Genomic DNA, 21,169 nt, shown 5'->3' on the forward strand with positions numbered 1-21,169 from the left:
AGTACCTACTAATTCCATTGTACTTGCAAATATTTTTTTTTACTTTTTTTTTTCTTTATGACATTGACACTTAGCTTGATAAGATAATCTTTCATCTTCATGGACACTTTTGCTTTTACTCATTCATTTTGCTTTTCCTTCACTGATTCAAATCAAAACAAACTTACGAATTTGTTCTTGCGAATATCCAAAATATTATATAAATTTATGCATTTAGGACTAAAAATAACATGAGACGAAATAAAAGTCCTTATAGGGAAAGACCTTACAAACGTAGAAGATCACGATCCCAAAGTAGGGGGAACAGTAAATACAGAAAAACAAGTCCGAATTCATCTATTTCAACAAATGTGGAAGATTTTAGTTTCATCAATTATAAAAGGGATTTGAACAAGATAATACTGTATAGCAGTGAGAGTAACACCGTGGCTAACAACTTGGATGATTTTTGGGTGTTTTTGAAAAAGTATGAAGCTACTCTGAAGAAAGCTGGTAAGCCATTGCTGGAGAAAAAAATTGAAGATGGTTTGAATGAATTCGGAGTTCCTAAAAACTATTCTAAATACCATTGTATCAATTTCAATACAAAGTTGAAATATGTTGATGTTGTATCTGATAATAGAGACAGGCGGAAACTGGATAAAGCATTGTTTGATGTGTTTTTGTGTGTTGTTTCGATTTATATTGATTTTAAAAATAAGGAAAAGTTTGAAAGACTGAAGAAGTTGAGACAGACTCAGAGGGAGCTCCCAGTTGCCAGTTACAGGTGAAATTTTATGAAAAATATTATTAAATAGCCTATGTTCTAATTTTCTTTTAAAAATTCAATTATTAGGCAGCGTGAAGGCTCTATAGTCAGTTTACCTACTTTATAAAGTCTCTTCATTGAGTGAACAACAACATTTTTGTTATAATTTATTACTTCTTGCATTTTTAGTTAGTGCTTCATTTGCACTTGTACATTTCTCTTTTTTGTGTTCTCCTTTTGATAATTCTAAAATTATTTTAGGAATGAAATAGTGTCAGCGGTGCAAAATGAGCGAGTGGTTATTGTTGCCGGAGACACAGGCTGCGGCAAGTCTACACAAGTGCCGCAATATTTGCACGAAGCGGGCTTCCAGAACATTGGTACATGCTGTATTAACTTCAAGCAAATACTCGTAACTAGAAAAAAATTTTTTCTGTTTAAATTTAAAATATGAGATGATAAAATTAATGACTTGAGGGAAATTTACTTGTTATCCACTTTAAGTACTAAGTTTGAGGTAGAGCCTGTTGTCCTATTAGGGGTCTGTTGGACCATAATATGTACCTTATATCATGATTAATTGATACCATTAGGCAGAGGTTGTCTAATTTAAGATGGTAATTATGTGTTTGTATTCTGGTTTCAGCTTGCACCCAGCCAAGACGTATCGCATGCGTGTCGCTGTCCAAACGTGTGGCGTATGAAATGCTAACCCAGTTTGACAACAAGGTCGGTTACCAGATCAGGTTCGAGAAGAGCCGTACAGCCGACACTAAGATATGTTTCATCACTGAAGGACTTTTGTTGAGACAGGTAATGTTATTCACCCTTATTCCTCTGTTATAGCTGAGGGTCGTGGTCATTAGGTAAAATGAAGCACACATAATGACCTTGCAAAATCAAAATCAAAATCAAAATCAAATCATTTATTCAGAAATTAGGCCTTCACAGGCACTTTTTCACGTCATAATTGCTGTGTGGTTTACTATTGCTGTCTTCATTTCACACTCTCTTCATAGTCATATTCCTCACGGCTGAGGGTTGTGGTCATTATGTGGAATTAAACACACAACAAACTTTCTTGGAATTAGTAATGGAGTGATTTTCCATTGCCTTCTCCATTACACACACAAGTTAATATACAACCAGTGTGCATGTTTCCTCATGATGTTTTTCTTCACCAGAAGCAGATTTATGAAAAGAACTATACATGAGTTAGATACAAACTCATGTGGCCATTAGGATTGGAACCTTTCGGTTCACAGACGGGCGTCATAAAAATTACACCACCAATGCTTCGTTTCACCTTTATACTACTTATAGTTTATATAAAAAAGGGTTTATTAAGCCACTGTTGTTTTGTTTTTTCTCAGATGTCCTCGGAGAACCTGCCAGACTATGACGTCATAATTCTCGACGAAATCCACGAGCGCCACCTGATGGGGGACTTTCTATTGGGAGTCCTCAAGTGCCTCATACACGGCCGCAGCGATATCAAGCTAGTACTGATGTCCGCTACTATAAACATTAAGTTGTTTAAGGACTATTTTAGTAAGGAGTCTGCAGTTGTTATAGAGGTCAGTGTGTCTTCTTATGAAGCGGTGGTGGTGTAATGGTTAAGCCTGTGGATCAATAGGTCCCAGGTTCGAATCCTACTCGTACAAATCTGACTCATATATAGTAGTTTTCATCGACCACCACTTGCTTCCGGTGAAGGAAAACATAGTGAGGAAACCTGCACACTGGTTGATTATTATTAACTTGTGTGTGAAATGGAGAAGGCAATGGCAAACCGCTCCATTAATAATGCCAAGAAAGTTGTTGTGTGTGTTTTATTCCACGTAATGACCACGACCTTCAGCCATGAGGAATACGACTATGAAGAAGAAGTGTCTTCTTATACAGGCCAATCATAAAGCGCTAAACACAGTCGCTGTTAGTACCTAGTGATGTATTCAAACAAAAGTATTTTGATGTGATAATACCTATATATAATGCATTTGTTTCGATAATTAAAAGGTGGTATACAATCTTGACATGTATCTTTATTGAAATATATTAATACACTTTAAAAATCAATTACACATTAATAATATAATTTATGATGTACTAGCTAGCGTCCCAGGGCCTCGCTCCCATAGGAATTTCGGGATAAAAAGTACCCTATGTATTTCAGGTTATATTCTACTCATGTACCAAATTTCATAACAATTGGTCCAGTAGATTTTGCATGAAAGTGTAACAAAGATACATCCTCACAAACTTCCACATCTATAATATTACTAGGATAAAATAAGTGTGAAGATGGAACATTAAAATTCAAGATTGTTTACCTTTTTTCAAATATCTGTCTGACTATAGTGCTAAGTTCGAGCCATATAGTTTCGACCTTTAATTTTTTCCTTATTTATCCTAGGATTTTATTGATACAAATTTTACATGGGTATACAATATTTTAGGTCCCTGGTCGTCTCTACCAGATAGACTTACATTACAGACCTATATTTATAGAAGATAAACCGACAAGGGATGATCGGCTGGACCCCCAACCATACGTGCAGATCATGCAGATTATAGATAACAAATATCCTAGTAAGTGTCTCTTCAAATCTTACAATATTTTTGTATTTGTCTATGGACAAATGTATGCATTTGTTATAAAATATAGTATCGTCGTGTTGGTATGCCATAACACAAGTCTCGAACTTACTTTGGGGCTAGCTCAATCTGTGTGATTTGTCCTGATATATTTATTTATTATTTATTTTCATGCTAGTTATAATAATCAATCTTTATTCAAACAATGGCTAAGTACATTAAATAAAAATTATATTAAATAATGGTGCCCGAGCAAGAATCATAAATGAACCTGTGTTTCAGTTCATAATTATATGTGGTCGTCCAAATCAAAAGCGACCTTATGGCGCCCGGAACTTCGCCATTATTGCCGTTGTTTTGTATTCGAACAACGGCAATAAAGACCTAAGTGCCAGCCGCCATAAGGTCCCTTTTGATTTGAATGGCCACATATATTCATATTTCCATACTATATCAATAAGTACTAACAATATTATAAAGTTTATAATGAATAAACTCAAAAAGGACTGGGACGATTTTGATTAAATTTGGAACAGAGACAGACGAAAACCAGTAACACAGGCTACTTTATTATTTTTTATTATAATTTACCCTTACTATTACTTACTAGCTTTGCCCGCGGCTTCGCTCGCGTAAATTTACCACGGTCCGTACTTCGAACTACATGTATGCAAATTTTTGATTGGTCGAGTAGATAGAGCGTGAGGAGGCGTAACAAACAAACTTATATTCGCATTTATAATATTAGTTGGGATGATTTCAGGTGACGAAAGAGGGGACCTTTTAATCTTTATGTCAGGAGTACAGGAGATCACGACGATATGCGACGCGGCTCAACAATATGCCGAGAAGAACAAGAATTGGATTGTGTTGCCGCTGCACAGCGGGCTGTCTCTGCAGGATCAGGATAAGGTGAGTTATTTATACTAAACTAGATGTTGCCCGCGCCTTCGCCCGCGTAGATTTTTCACGGGAAGAGTTATTTTCCGGGATGAAAAGTACCCTATGTCCTAGTTGATTGGTTGAGTAGATAGATCGTGAAGAGGTAACAAACAATCAAACCAACTTACTTTCGCATTTATAATATTAGTTAGGATACTGATTTATACTATACCTACTAATATTATAAACGCGAAAGTTTGTATGGATGTTTGTTATTCTTTCACGCAAAATCCAATTGGACGAATTGTTATGAAATTTGGTGCACGGATAGAATATAACCTGAAATAACACAGGTACTTTTTATCCCGAAATTCCCACGGGAGCGAAGTCCCGAGGCGCAGCTAGTCTTACATATGATAAAACGGTGATAGCAATCTATCTACATATGAGATATTAAAGAAAATAATTATGCTAGTCTTTATGGGACTAATAGAAGCCAAACAATTATTTTTAGAAGTTTTTGTCAGTCTGTATGTTTTTTGCATTAACTACTGTTAATACGTGATGAGCGAAATACTGGATGGAATTTGATAAGCTTTCACAGTAATATATGATTTTAATCGTAAACGCGCGGTCTAGGCTTGTTAGCTTCTGTCTTGAGTCGACCGTAGCGCCATCTGTCCGTGGAGGCGTGGATCATGTGTGTGGCTTTTATATTCGTTGCGTTTGGTCGGCATTCGTATCTGTGGCGTTGTGCGTGTGGCGTAGTAGATGTCGCCACAGTACTAATATTACAAATGCAAAAGGCTGTAAGCTAACGCTTTTATAGCTTTGATTTTGGGTGTCCGCTTGACGTTCAACCCACTGGGAATTCTATTTTTGCGAAGGTTTTGTGTCCTTTAATCGCCTCGTACGTATCACGGAATAAATTTTATTATTGTTCTAGGTATTTGATTATCCGCCAGAGGGCGTCCGGAAGTGTATAGTGTCCACCAATATCGCGGAGACATCAGTCACTATCGATGGCATTCGGTTTGTCGTGGATTCTGGAAAGGTATTTAATATATTATGTAAATAATTTATACAAATAATGAAACAGTAAATGGGCTATGTCTGTACTTAGGAGATATTACAGAAAAATAATTACAAGGGGTCAAAACAAGAATCGAAAAAAATTTTTTTTTTTTTATTGTTTGTCTGTCTGTATGTGGCACGATCACGTAAAAACTACTGGATGGTTGTATAGCAGATGGTCCCACTTAAAATCTTGTATAGGTTTCATCGCGTTGCGTTGCTTAGATTCCGAGATAATTTTAATAATAGGTTATGAGCGGACGCACGAAATAAACGTGGGCGAAGTTGCGGGCAAAAACTAGTAAATATTATTTTTTTCTCATCTAGCCTGTGGTTGGTGTCCCACTGCTGGACAAAAACCCAGTTCATAGTGCAGTGTACGTGTTTATTTACTTACGTAATACAAAATATTAAAGGGTAGTTGACAAGGTCTAATAATTGTAAAAAATATATATAATCTAGATAAAATACAACATTTGGGATCACAGATGATAATTCATACACTGTACCAATGGATTGGAAACACACTAAGCAACATTTGACGCGCTTCATATCACACTACCTCACGCATTGCCACAGACTCGAGTGAAATAGCACATTGTCGATCTCACTCATGCAAATTGTAATGAAAAGTAAAGAACGATATTGTTGCGCGTCAAATGTTCCCTAGTGTATCTGTGGCTTTAAAGTCCATTTTCAAAAAAGTATGAAATTATATAAAAAAATCTCAACTATCATAAAAACCAAAAATTTGTAACAACTTTCACTATAAACGTAATCTATATATTTATAATAAAATTGTAATTGGTCTATTGTCTGTACATAGCATATATCAAAAATCCAAAAAAAATCAAAATCAAGATCTTACCGTAACCGTTACAGAAAATAAATACATGTAATGTTCTTGTATTATTAAAATTTGAATTACCAGGTGAAGGAGATGAGTTACGATTCAACAACAAAAATGCAAAGGTTGAAAGAGTTCTGGATATCCAAAGCGAGTGCTGACCAGAGGAAGGGGCGAGCGGGGAGGACTGGTGTGTTCACACTTTGATGTTCTATTTTTTAATGAATGAATGAACGAATGAACATTTATTGCCAAAAATAAAACACCACAACACACAATAATGATAACAAAAATGTCTATTTTATGTTTAATATTCACAGGAGATTGACCAGAGTGTATATCCTATTAATATTAAAAATGCGAAAGTTTGTAAGGTTGTATGTTTGTTACTCTTTCACGCAAAATCTACTGGACGGATTGCTATGAAATTTGGTACACGGGTAGAATATAACCTGGAATAACAAAGGGTACTTTTTATTCCGAAATTTCCACGGGAGCGAAGCCCCGGGATTCAGTTTAAATATAAATGCGAAAGTCTTTACGAAGACAAAGATTATTTATTTGCAAAAAACTTGTAAACTCATGTTACATTCTTGTCTGTCTGTTACGCTTTCACGGCTACACCGCTCAGCCAATTTTGACGAAATTTGGAATCAATATAGGTAATGATCCGACGTCAAACATAGTATACTTGGGGCTGCGGCTAACAGCTAGTTTAATATAAAATTGTGAACAAAATAAATGTGCAAAAGGTCCCGGTTTCGTTGCACCGTAGCGTTGACGTAGCGCGTTGCGCTTTGTCGTTCTCCGTAGTTTTCCATAGGTACTGACATTGACGTACGTCGAAACTCCATACAGTTCTGCGTACATCCGTCTCCAGACGTCAAAGACGGAGCCTAAGCGATTTCACCCAACCTTTTCGTAAATAAACTTATTATTCATAATTTAACTTCATACATATATTTAATATTTATGTACGTGAGTGTTTCTTAGAGCGTTTCGACCGCCGCGGGCGCGCTGTCATTACAATTTTACAAATTTCGACAAACATAAGTATTAATTTTACTATCTGGTTTCAAAATAATTAATCTGTACGTGTAAACTTTATGATTGATTGATTTTGGAAATTTTTCCTTCTTCAAGAAAATTGACGGATCGTAATGACAGCGCGTCCGCAGCGGTCGAAACGCTCTTGAGACCCACGCATTCCTGTGAAAAAGGTCCTTGACATACTAACAAAACACAACACAACAAATTGATCCGATAAAAATTTCGCTCTTACCATTGGGCTGGCCACGCTTGTGACATTACGGCCTTTGTCAGGTCCCGGCGTATGTTACCGCGTATACTCCGACAAGCAATACTCTGACATGGAGCCCTACAGCATCCCAGAGGTGTCCCGAGTGCCGCTGGCCTCGCTGCTGTTGCTAATGTGTTCGCTGGGAGTCACCGACGTCAGGAAGTTCCCCTTCCTCGACCCGCCACCCCCCGAGGGACTGGAGAATGCTGTGCTGGAGTTGAAACACCACGTGAGTTGTCATCATCATCATCTGCAGCCCTCCGTGACCCACTGCTGGGCATAGGCTTCCTTCCGTCTCCGCCAACCATCTCTGTCCTGGGCCACCCCATCCAGATGTTGCCAGCAATTTCTTTTACATCGTCGACCCATCTAGCTGCCGGATGTCCTACGCTCCGTTTTCCAGTTCTGGGGTACCACTCAGTCACAGCTTTACTCCACCTTCCATCATTCCTTCTAGCCAGGTGCCCAGCCCAATTCCGTTTAAATGTCGCGACTCTGGAGACCACGTGAGTTGTGCGCTAGATCATCTATCAGCTGAGAGTAGCTGACGTCAGGAGAGTCCACTTCCTCTATCCGCTGCCCCCCGGGGGGCTGGAGAAGGTTCCCTATTTTTATGCATACAATTTTATGTCATAATTTAACATGACATACTTTTATTATGCCATAATGATTTTTACGCATAATGGTTTACGCATAACAATTTGAATCATAACTAACCTAACCCAACCTAAAAGTAAATTATGCCACATTTACCCGTATGCCAAAAATCAATTATGCCTTAGGCCTATTTACCAAAATCGTTATGCCAAAAAACAATAGGACAAAATAATTTATGCGATAAAAATTGGTCCCGCTGGGGAATACTGTGTTGGATCTGAAACACCAAACCATGTGAGTTATGTGCTAGAACATCTATCAGCTGTGAAATAAGGATTGTTGATTCTCGGCTCCGACGGTTGAAGGCTGAAGAAACAATTGGTAATGTGAACGAGTGAAAACTCGGGAACGAGTAGTGTTTCGACGATCTCGGTGGCGCAGTGGTAAGGTGCTTGCCACTGAACCGAGAGGTCCCGGGTTCGATCCCCGGTCGGGTCATGATTGGAAATTATCTTTTTCTGATTGGCCCGGGTCTTGGATGTTTATCTATATATGTATTTGTTATAAAATATAGTATCGTTGAGTTAGTATCCCATAACACAAGCCTCGAACTTACTTTGGGGCTAACTGAATCTGTGTGATTTGTCCTAATATATTTATTAATTTTATTTTGTTTTCGGGTGAATTTCACGACCGTTCCGCCGTGGGCTTTCATTAGTATTTATTAAATTGTACCATACACAGTAATCAATTGAATTATCCTATTGTATAAATAAGTAAAGTACTGGTACAATGTAAATTTTATAACTGTTTAATTAAAAAAAAAAGATTCTTTATAAGAAAAAAAAAATGCGACACTTATGAAACGCTACACGCCGCGTTCAAACAATTCTGAAATTCACCCTTTCATTGATCTAACTTTTTTCTGTGTGAAACGGCGTGTGAGTTATGTGATAGCTCATCTAAATGAAAAGAAAAACTAAATAAAAAAATTAAGAAACCCCCTGTGAATTTGCTGCTTAGACAAGAGCTGAGTATTTCCAAATAGCCAAACGCACATTTTCCAAATATACCTAAGAACATTCTCGATTAAATTGTCATTCAAATAACTAGATTAAAATCGGGTCAATAATATTACAGGGTGCTCTAACCTCAAATGAAAAGTTGACTTCCCTCGGGAAATGCCTAGCGAACCTCCCCGTGGAAGTGTCCCTAGCTAAAGCCTTAGCCATAGGGGCTGCGACGTTACCGCCCCATAAGAGGGACTCCGCCCTGGCCTTGACTGCAGCCCTTGGAATAAGATCTATTTTTACCACGAGGGCTCATAGAGACTTTGAGTGTGAGGTAAGATATTTTTCACATGTCATGCTCGTAAAGTATGACATTATAATCGAATTTACGTCATACTTCTTCTCTATAAGCGTGACCTGGGGGTGCACCCAAGAACGGCTCCAGACGTGGGAACTTCTCAATGGATTGCTGCGCGGGCATGATGTTTTTTTTCACACAATGCAATAAAATCTCTATGACATCTATATGATTTCGACGACCTCGGTGGCGCAGTGGTAAAATGCTTGCCTCTGAACCGAGAGGTCCCGGGTTCGATCCCCGGTCGGGTCATGATGGAAAATGATCTTTTTCTGATTGGCCCGGGTCTTGGATGTTTAAAATATAGTATCGTTGAGTTAGTATCCCATAACACAAGTCTCGAACTTACTTTGGGGCTAGCTCAATCTGTGTGATTTGTCCTAATATATTTATTTATATTTATGACATCAATCAAACTTGTGTCAAAAATGACATTTTTGTAGAAAAATCTTATTCTAAGGAAATTTACTATCAAATGTGTGTGTTAAGCAAAAGCAGCTTCAAATGATCCGTTAAAAGGAATGTGTTATGTGTTTATCCCTTTTTCAGAACGCCAGAAAACCCGAAGAATCAGATCACGGCGACCCTATAACCCTCCTGTCTTTATACTGCGCCTGGCTTACAGTCAAAGCTGAAGGTAACACCTTTCCTTTAACTAGCTTTTGTTCACAACTTCGTATGTGAGTAAAAATCCGTTTCCCGTGGGAATTTCAGGAAATCCCTTCTTAGTGCTCCCCTACATTGTCCTAGGAACCTACACACCAAATTTCAGATTTCTACGTCCAGTAGTTTCGGCTGTACGTTGTCTGTCACTCAGTAACGCTTATAGTTATATAGCTTAGTTATATACAGTATATAGTTATATATAGTATTATATACAGTAGTTTCGGCTGTACGTTGTCTGTCCTCAGTAACGCTTATAGTTATATAGCTCTTAACGAAAATCTGTTCATCCGTTAGGCGTTTGGGAGCTACGATTCCACAGACAGACACGTTAAACTTATAACACCCCTCTTTTTGTGTCGGGGTTTAAACATACGATAAATATATATATATGAAAAGTTTTTTGTGTCATAGATAATTTTATCCCAAATGTTCTTAGCCATGTTTCATGAAAATCTGTTCAGCCGTTCAAAAGTTCTAGCGAAATGAATATTGAAAGTTGGGGGCTTTTTAATTAAATGTCTAACAAATAAACTTATTGTATGTGTTCTATATTATTTGATATCATTAACACGTCGATCGCGAAGTATCGTGACACAATAGACAATCAATTGGCTACTTTCCAAACTAGTCAAATCAGAATTTTTTTCTAATGTCAAAAACAATAAAATATATGGAGCTTGTATGACAGCAATGCATTATGACGTCTTGATTTTTGGCGTCAAAACGCATCCAAATTCAGAAATTAGTATTGTTGTAACGATCGTTTGAAAACTTGTACTATTTTTTGTTTTACACGACCGCGACCCTTAGTTAAAAACAAAATCAAATTATTTATTCAGAAATTAGGCCTTCACATGCAATTTTTCACGTCATATTCAAAATGAAATGATATTTACCAAAGCTACAAACTACTATCATTCCGGAACGACCACTGCTGAGAAGAAATGCCGAAAGAAACTCATTTAAACAGTGTTGGTTCCTATCATGCCAGAAGGGCTTACCACTTTTTAAATATAAATATATATATAACTAGCGGTCCGTCCCGACTTCGCTCGGGTAAAAACATAACAAATTATACAACTAAACCTTAGGAATCACACTATCTATTGGTGAACACCGCATGAACATCCGTCCAGTAGTTTTAGAGTTTATCGCGAACAGACAGACGCGACAGAGGACATTGTTTTATAATATGTAAAGGATATAAATAGCAATATATATATATATATATATATATATATATATATATATATATATATATATATATATATATATATATATATATATATATATATATATATATATATATATATATATATATATATATATTGCCATGAGGAATTCGGTTATAAGAATGTATATATATATGTATAATGATAAAGGTAATGGCGGGCGCGCGTGGTGCCGGCGGAGAGGAGTCGAGGAACAACGCTTGTATGAACTGACCAAACTGGCAGCTCAGCTGCGGGCGTTGTTACAGGTTAGTTTAGTTTACAGGTCTGATTAAAACAATTGTGTCTGTCTCGTCTGAGCGTTTTCCCGGTTTTGTTGGGTCCTCAGACTCAGTTGACTTTGTAAATGATACCGTACATCTTTATTTTACTTAACTCTAGCTTATATATTAATAATTATGACGTGGGCAACTACGTCCCTGTTATTTTCTCAGTTACGTTTCTCATGGACGTGATGTGTTTACACAACGTTAGATGAACACAGGACATAGATATTTTATTTCCTCTTAACACAGCACCTCTAGGGTCGCAACAGTTTCTTCCTCAGCCATTGAGCGTCAGAGCCTTTAAATTTTTTAATGTGTGGATCTTGGATCACTGCGGCCGCACTGTCATTACGATCCGTCGATTTTCTTGCGGAAGGAATCATTTCCAAAATCAATCATTAATAAAATTGACATTACCACAGTACATATTAATTATTTTAAAGTCAGGAAGCAAAACTAATTCTGGTCTTTGTTAAAATTTGAAAATTTGTAATGTTAGCGCCGCTGGCTGCAGCGGAGGAAACGCACTGCGAACCGCTCTAAAACGCCTCGGGATGGGCATTTTAACGCGCGTTGAAATCACGCCCGTTCGAACGAGGCATTACATTATATACTATATACATTATATATATTTAATACATAGTATAAAAATACATGTCTGATATTTAAATATTCGTCTGCGATTTTGTATATCTTGTGCTTGTTTCTGTATGTGTGTCCATCGGACCCACGACACAAGCAATAGTGCTTAATGTGGGCCGTTGAGTGTCGTCTATTCATTTATTTAAAGGAAACGTTTCATAATAATGTTATATAATATATTAAATTGCCATTTTAGTATTGTATTCCCCTTTTTCCATATATGTTTTATTTGTATTATTTTCACTTTGTAATTTGATGTGAGCGAAATTTAACATGTTATGTACACATATTGTTGGTCCGTTTGGTTAATACGTTGAAACTATATAATTTTCATGTATTTTATGTGCATGTATATCTGTATACATTTTTTTATGTAAATATATAACCTAACTCACTGTTTTGTGTACTTTCCAATGGATTTAGGACAACAATCTGATGGAGGTGTTGGAGCCTGAAGCGATGTCGTCAACGGAAAGGTCTTTGAGACACGGGCAGCTCAAACAGTTGAAAGAGATGAGAAGGTAAGATTTTTTTTAAAATCTTTTTTTTTTTTAGGGGATTTTACCATGAATAGACATGCCAGCCCCATCGTACCCTATATAGAGAGATTTATTATTGAATATTTATTACTGAGATGGTAAGAATAAATTCTTCTTTGCGTGTCGATGGAAAATCTACAAACGCCCTATCTTATATAATGTATATATAATATATAATTAAATTTTAAGTGTATATAAATAACAGAAAAATAATTATTGGGGGTTCTTTATGGGATTAATAGAAGCCAAAACAGTTTTTCTTTTCAGAATGTTTTTTCTGTCTGTTTGTTCGCGAATCACGCAAAAAGTACCGAGTGGAATTTGATGCGGTTTTTTATAGTTGTATAGAGCTGAGAACCCGAGATATTGAAAAAAATAATTTATGAACTGACGTAGTCGCGGGCACAAGCTATCTGGATACTAAATATTTACGATAATATTGTGTTAACTACCGCGCCATTATGAGCCATTATTATAAAGAGGTAAGCGTTTGTGAGTTTGTATGTTTGAAGCGGGTAATCTCCGAAACTACCGAACCGATTTCAAAAATTATTTCACCATTGGAAAGGTTTTATTATCCAAGATTGCTATAGGCTATATTTTATCTCATAATTCCCACGGGAGCAAAGCCCCGGGCTATATACGTATATTAATATTAATTAACTGATATAGCCACATAATATACTTTTAGACAATACAAACAAAAGGCAGCCGAAGAATCGAAACGCAAGAAGCGGCTTAAAGTAGATACCTGGGAGATAGCGGAGGAGACGAACGAAGACTCGACCATAGACATCAGAGACATAGAATTCCGGATGTCCAACGACGCAGGCAGGATCCGGGAGCTGATTTCCGGCTCCAGCGCCAGCAGTGGCCGGGACCTGGTCATGTTGAAGGTATACTATAATAAACTAGCTGTTTAGCCGCGGCTTCGTCCGCTTAAATGCCCTCGGAAACACTTTTTCTTTCGTATTAAAGTGGGATTGTGACAGATGAAATAAAATGTCCATAGCGCATTTATAATACACATAGCGCCATCTATTGGTTGTATTGTAAAGTTTATTTTATTAGCATTTAGCGCCACCTATAATGGTGTACAGGTGTTTTGCAATATAAAAAGTACATGAGATCGTTACTGATTGAATAATACCTTACACATTATAAAACAAAGTCCTCTGTCCAGTCTGTCTGTCTGTTCGCGATAAACTATTATGTAATTAATATTATGTACGGTAATTTATTATGTTTATACCCGAGCGAAGCCGGGAAGTATATAGTGTTATTATATAATTTTAATGATAAACGACAAACTTAGATAAATAATGCCAATAATGTAACTATTTACAATATTATCGATATAATAGTAAAATTTTAAATATTAAATTTTTTTTATTTGAAATTTTGCATACCGATAGCCGGTGAACTCTGTAGGGTTAAGTTTTCTTTTAACACCACATTGTAAACAATGTGAACTCGTTTTTTTTTTGCAGATAAATGATTTTTGTCTTTGTCTATATCTATACCCTATTCGTCTTGGACTGAGACAAAAGGTAAACAAACCTTGAACAAAAAATCATTGTTTCTCATTACATTAGTAGTTACGGATATACATCACTTATTGACGTCAAAAAAATTACTTAAACTAAGTCTACTGCCGGCTTCCAAAGCGCAGGTGAAGAAGAAGCGGCGCGACAAACTTCACCGCAGCCTTTTCTCCAAGGACGTCAATTAACAAATATAGGTATATAAATACAAATATATTAAAAATTAGGAGGACGAATTTACATCGTTATATCATTATTAAAAATGTCAAAATTGGAATGAATAAATAAAATAAAAGTTGTATTTCCAATAAATTTATATATATATATATATATATATATATATATATATATATATATATATATCGAGTAGATACATTAAAATTTGTCTCTTTAAAAGAAATTGACAATAATAGATTGGTGGCGCTAGTGTGCGCTCGGTACATACTCAGTTTAAATGTTTTTTTTTTCCAGATGGTTCTTTGTAGAGCTCTGTATCCACAAATCGCTGTAGCAGATGAATTTAATCATTGCAAGGTATTTTTATTTATTTATTTTAATTTTCCAAATAATAAATCTGGCTGTGATTTTACAACAGGCCCGCCTCACGTCAATTCTCTCTGGGAATGCTATTCTTTACTATCAACTGTCAAGGCTATGTTCCGCTTAGTTGTTCGTAGGAGAGGTGCTATTTTAGGGCGGAACCACGCGTGACAATCAATACATTTTCCAGGATTAATTTTCCGTATGTGATTCGTGGTTGTTACTGGAGTTTCCGTATCCCGACACTGGACATTATTATAAAACAAAGTTCTCTACCTCGTCTGTCTGTCTGTTCGCGATAAACTTAAAAACGATATATATATATATATCGTGGCGCCATATATATAGTGGCGTGGCGTGAAAAAAAATAGAGGTAAAACCGGACCAAAACAAGGATAACGCGTAAATTTCTCATATACGTACTACGACCTATGTGACGACAAAAAACAATAAAAACAAACAAACCTTTACAGAAACACTACGCACAATACACTCTTGGCAAGTAAAATTTCACTATTTTCTATTTTTTAGGTTTCACAATCAAACACAACACAAATCACAACAAATAAATTAGCATAAAAAACCTGTGCAATGCAAATGCGCGCGTTAACTAATGAATGAGTGTGACTGATTTTGACAGGACGCTAGGCAGATCGCTCTGATTGGTTAATAGTTGCCAAGCCAATCTAATCCTTAATACCTGCTACAAAAAGATTGGGAGGCGATTTGAGATCGGGTTATAGGTCGCCGTATATTGACGGTTGGTTCTATGTAGTGGTATTAAGCATGTGTGTGTGAATTTCATTCATCCTAATTCTTAAAATTCCCAAAAACATTGCCGTGACCGTGGCGCGATAGTAAGATCTTATGTGTGCGTTTGCGCGATTTCAAATGCATTGCGTATTTAGTATTACGATATTAAAGAATGTCTTTAGAAAGCGCGCAATGTAATTATGTGGCTCACGATAAAATTGTCGAGTTATATGGGCTCGTTTTTAATATTACTAAGGTAGGTAATGCGATCGTTCCTCGGCTTATATACCTATAGTAACTAGTAAGGATTTTTCTAAGAGTAGACCGCGGGGGTAAACTATTAGAATCTGTCAAGGTAAGCCGGCAGGAATCGTGTTGTATGGAATGGTTATTAAAAAGAATACTATTAATGTATAGACGTTTTATCAAACTATCTACATATATACATATATGTATTCCAGTCAATCTCCGAGCAACTATTTCATACGTGGAGTAAGCCGTATGTGTTCCTCCACCCGACCTCATATTTCGGCAAACAAGGTCGCGTGCTGCAGCTGACTGAGGCTGACATACAGACAGACATACCCGGGTACAAGAGCAAGCTGCCCGTGTCCGGGAAACATCAGATATTATGCTATCTGTGAGTGTTTTTAGTCATTGTATTTTCCTGTTATTCATAAAGATGTTAAAATATAGTCGAAGCTAAAATATGGCTTTTGTCAGAATTGATGAATTTTATTATTTCAATTTGTAGTTTCTTTTAAATTTATAACACTCTATTTGATGACGTATTGACATGTCATGTCATGTCAGTGACAGTATTGAAGATATTTCAACGCCACCATGGATTAACGAAAGTGCACAAGTTTTAATGAATAACCTTTTGCTGGAAAATTTTCTTATTTAATTATCCTTGTAGGCCTTGCAGTGTCGTAAAAAGCACTGTTGAGAATCGTACTTTCTTCCTAGTGATATATATATCACTAGGAAGAAAGTACGATTCTCAACTCGGGTGATTAACGCCCTCGACAAAGTCTCGGGCTTAACATGTCACCCTCGTTGAAATACGTTACTTTATTCACGTTCTGTTTTAGATCCTTACTAGAAACGACCAAGCCGTACATTGTCAACTCCATGCGGATGCCGGCAGCTCAGACATTGCTGCTTCTGGCGCATTCGATCGACACCAATTTGGGCTTCACCAGGTATTTATAGGAAAACTAACGGCCCGTCCCGGATTCGCTCGGATAAAAACATAATAAATCACACACCTAAACCACACTATCTATCGGTGAAAACCGCATGAAAATCCGTGCACTCGTTTTTGAGTTTATCGCCAACAGACATACAGACAGACGTGGCAGAGGACTTTGTTTTATAATATGTAAGGACTAGCTTTTGCCAGGGGCTTCGCCCGCGTTAATTTTCCGCGATGAAAGGTACCCTATGTCCTTCTCCGCACTTCAAACTACATGTATGCAAAATTTCAAGTTGGTTACATTGGTTGAGTAGATAGAGCGTGAACAGGTAACAAACAAACAAACAAATTTAGTATTAGAATGAGTATATTCCGGCTGCCAATACTGGTAAAATTGTAAAGGTTTGGTTGTGCTGTCAATGCTGGCTTTACAACCGGCTGCCTGACGTCAACCCACATCGGAGACAAGTACATACTTTAGATACATTAAGTGAGATACAAAAAAAAAATATCATTATAACCTCTGTTATGTCCACAGACGTATATTTCTCACAAGCTACAAACTACTGGCATTTCGGAACGACCACTGCTGAGAAGAAATGCCGAAAGAAACTCATTTGAACAGTGTTGGTTCCTATCATGCCAGATCGGCTTACCATTATTGTTTCTTACAATGTTTTTTTTTTCTTTCTAATAATATATAGATACGTTGAGACACAAAAATTAATTGCTATAACTCCTGTAAACTTAAGTAAGGCGTCGAATGAAATCAATACGTTTTCCAGGATCGTGTGTGATTCGTGGTTGTTACTGGAGTTCCCGTATCCCGACACTGGACTGAATCTGCTCATGAAAGCCACGAAGCTAAGACAGAGGTGGGACGCGCTTATCAACCGGAGACTGGAAGGTATTTTATCATTTAGTAGCTTTTGCCCACAACTTCGTATGTGAGTAAAAATCCGTTTCAGGTGGGAATTTCAGGAAATCCCTTCTTAGTGCTCCCCTATACTGTCTTAGGAATCTACACACCAAATTTCAGCTTTCTACGTCCAGTAGTTTCGGCTGTGCGTTGCTGTCAGTAACGCAACAGTTTTATGTATAGATAGATAGATTTAAATACTAGCTGCCGCCCACGATGTTACCCGCGTAATCTATACTATTATTACAAAGAGGTAAGCGTTTGTGAGTTTGTATGTTTGAGGCGGGTAATATCCGAAACTACCGAACCGATTTATATGAAATTATTCCACCATTAGAAAGGTACATTATCGAAGATTGGTATAGGGTGTATTTTATCGAAAAATTTTCCAATTGAGCGAGGCCCCGTGCGACATCTAGTTATTTCAAAAAATACTCACTTTTTTATGTACAGTACTCACAAAGCCTACTCACGCTGTAAAGCGTAATTAACTATCAGACTTTTTGACTTAATCCTGCGTACTTAATCCTGGATGATAAGTCCTTTATGTGTTAATCGTGTTAAATTGAATCAGAGTGTAGTGTGAGTGGCGAGAGGCAAACACGAAGTAGTTTGAATAAGCATTTATTTGATAAAATAAAGCTACACAAATCCGAAGGAATTATATAGCACAAGTAGATAGCACGTCCGCCCATGACAGATTCAAAGGAAGAAGGAAGTGAACCGGATACGTCAAAATACAAATGTTGTCATACGTTTAAATGCGATACCATATACTAAATGTGGTTACCACACAAAGCTTAACAAATCCATGATATCAGCTACCTTAATACCAAATTTCATATAAATAAAATTGAACACACAGTTCAGATTTATACAGTCTATAAGTAAAACTTTATTAACCACGAAAGTCATATGCTAAAGTGTCTTATTTCAATTCACATCGCTATCAAATCATAAAAATTGCTTCTGTTTCTTAATTTTTAAGTCGATCGATTTTTGAATTTATTACAATCTAGCAATATTTAGTGTAGTAGCGTGGCGCCAGCGTATTTTTTATTAATTTTTATTTAGGACAAATCACACAGATTGTAATTATTTAATATTATTGTTAGTATTTATTATGTATATTTAAAAATTCACGGCACTAAGTCCGGTCCTTTGAGAGGCTTGCGTGGGGATATGGATCCAACACGTAGAGGCCCTTTGGAGAGTTTTGATGTTGTGTAGGTCTCCCGCCAAGACCCGCTCCCGGATATACCAATGAAATGATATGCCCATGAGCAGGTCTCGGCGGGAGTGTGAACTATTGCTGAATAATGGATACAAGTACTGGTCTGGAATGAAATTTGGTATTTAAATTGTTAGTATTTGTTATTAATGTATTTTTATCATGGTGCCCACGGAAGACAGCGTTGTGATACACAGATACATCACGACAAACGCTGACGGGGACCATTTTGGTACACACAATTGTTATAGGATTTAATGATTCTGTTTTTGTAATGTTCCTTTTGTACCAAATAAACATTTTCAATTTCTTTCAAATACATTGCTTACATAATAAAACTTGTACGGAAAAACGAACGCGGACCAGTTCACTAAACTTGGTGGATTCGGTATACATCGCTGGTTTTTCATTGCGGCAAATAAAAGCTCTCATACAAACTATGCAAATTTCAGCAATGGTATCGCTGGCATTAAATTCATTTCAAGCTAAAATATAAAAAAAACGCTCGTTCCAGACGCAAACCCGAATAAGTCAGTGGAGGGGGAGCTTCAAAAGCAGAAAAAGCTTCCGTACGATGAGCTTCAACACGAGCTTTCCTGCGATATGAGCTCTTATGTGAACAGCGAAGTTTATTATACTATAAAGAGGTTGGTAACACATCTAATTGTCATTACAATTTTTCAAACTTTAATAAAGACAATAATTGGTTTAAATGTGTGACTTTAAAACAGTGAATCTATATGAAATGTCAATTTATGAATAATTTTAATGGTTCCTTCCTCAAAGAAAATTGTCGGATCGTAATGACAGCGCGGTCGCAGCGGTCGCAACGCTCTGATAAAGTACAGTATTTACTGTTTTGAATTTAAATTGAAATAAATTTATTGATAGCATACAATTAATATACATGACATTTAATGAATTTTAATTGTCAGGTTACTCCCAGGCGACCTCAAAGTTCTATACTATGGTCCAGATGAAGCTCACGGCGCTGTGGACCCAAACCCTTTTGATCAAGGGTTCGAATGTCGACCGCACGAGAAGAAGGGAGGGGTTTATGTCACCGACAACATAGTGTATAACTGGTCAGTGTATTATTTTTTTGGTCTATCTATAACCATAAAAATTTAAGCCACATGTAGGGTCGCCATGTACATAATTGGTAATTGATTTAAGATATGATTACGTACGTTTTGTACATTTAGTTTTGTATGTGTATATTATATAATTTCTTTTTTGTTACAATTTTCAATAATTTTTGAATTGAGTGAAAGTTATACGATTTGTTCGATGTGGTGACGTCACTTTAAAATCAATCCATCTGAAATACATCCTATACTCCATACTTCAAATTATATGTAATCAAAATTTCAAGTACATTGGATGAGTAAACAAACTTACTTTCGTATTTATAATATTAGTCAGTATTGTAGCCCAAGCACAAACGCTACGATTACATAAAAAGCGCAAACAACAACCAGCCTTAAGCTTACTACAATAAGATTCATTTTTAAGTGTGATCTTTCCCCTTTTCGCCGCTGAATCGTATCACTTAAAAATGAAACTTATTGTGCTAATCATATGGCTGGTTTTTATTTGAGATTTTTCTGTTAGCAAATTCGGTTAACCGGTGCTAAAAACGTTTGTGTTTGGAATACAAGAAGTCGTGTTTTTTTTTTAAATCGTGTAGTTTCTCATTTAAACTTTAATTTACAGTGTAATAGACACAGATTGGAGTTATAATAGCTATCAAGAAAACTACAGCCTAATTTGGACATGTCCGGACTGCAACATCGCCTTATGTCTATCACCTTTAGAGCGATTACAGCATAAACATTTCACTTGTACTGCTAGAACGGAGGAGAAGAAAGAAGTGCCAAAACCTACAAGGGAAAATAGACCTAATGCTAAGGAGTATAAGTGCGAATGTTGCAGTGAGGTTTTGTATATGACTCCAGTAGAGATATTGAAACATAAGAAGATTTGTAAAATGAAATAAAAATTGTATTTAAAAAAAAAATGGTTTTTTTTTTTTCGTTTGCCGATAGAATATGACGTTCTATATCCTCCTATCAATTACGTGTGGTATAAAGGACACAGCATGGTGGCTGATAAGCAATAACAGCATTTCCAAGGAGTGTTGACGATAGCCAAATCTTCAAAATTATAAGGTTTATTTTTACGCTAATCCCGGGCTTGGCGGCGTCACAGCCCCGAATCAAACC

The 21,169-nt window shown here is 36.6% G+C and overlaps 1 protein-coding gene across 2 annotated transcripts; it reads left to right on the top strand.

Annotated features, from left to right (window-relative positions):
* Window positions 1-77: 77 nt before the first annotated feature.
* LOC128675932 (uncharacterized protein) lies at window positions 78-20,964 on the top strand. Of its 2 annotated transcripts, XM_053755750.2 has the most exons (22): window positions 86-766; window positions 1,010-1,128; window positions 1,395-1,561; window positions 2,122-2,325; window positions 3,208-3,340; window positions 4,110-4,258; window positions 5,175-5,282; window positions 6,234-6,339; window positions 7,473-7,678; window positions 9,187-9,390; window positions 9,964-10,051; window positions 11,463-11,560; window positions 12,644-12,741; window positions 13,451-13,655; window positions 14,250-14,309; window positions 14,775-14,837; window positions 16,058-16,236; window positions 16,691-16,801; window positions 17,580-17,701; window positions 19,459-19,591; window positions 19,880-20,029; window positions 20,661-20,964. In XM_053755750.2, exons 1-22 carry the CDS (start codon window positions 231-233, stop codon window positions 20,941-20,943), a joined length of 3,522 nt encoding a protein of 1,173 aa, XP_053611725.1. In that variant the 5' UTR covers window positions 86-230; the 3' UTR covers window positions 20,944-20,964. The 2 variants fall into 2 exon arrangements, with proteins under 2 accessions (XP_053611726.1, XP_053611725.1); XM_053755751.2 differs by lacking the exon at window positions 14,250-14,309 and having other exon boundaries at window positions 78-766.
* Window positions 20,965-21,169: the final 205 nt, after the last annotated feature.

Source organism: Plodia interpunctella, chromosome 15 (assembly GCF_027563975.2).
Source record: "Plodia interpunctella isolate USDA-ARS_2022_Savannah chromosome 15, ilPloInte3.2, whole genome shotgun sequence".
In the NCBI taxonomy this organism is placed as follows: domain Eukaryota; kingdom Metazoa; phylum Arthropoda; class Insecta; order Lepidoptera; family Pyralidae; genus Plodia; species Plodia interpunctella.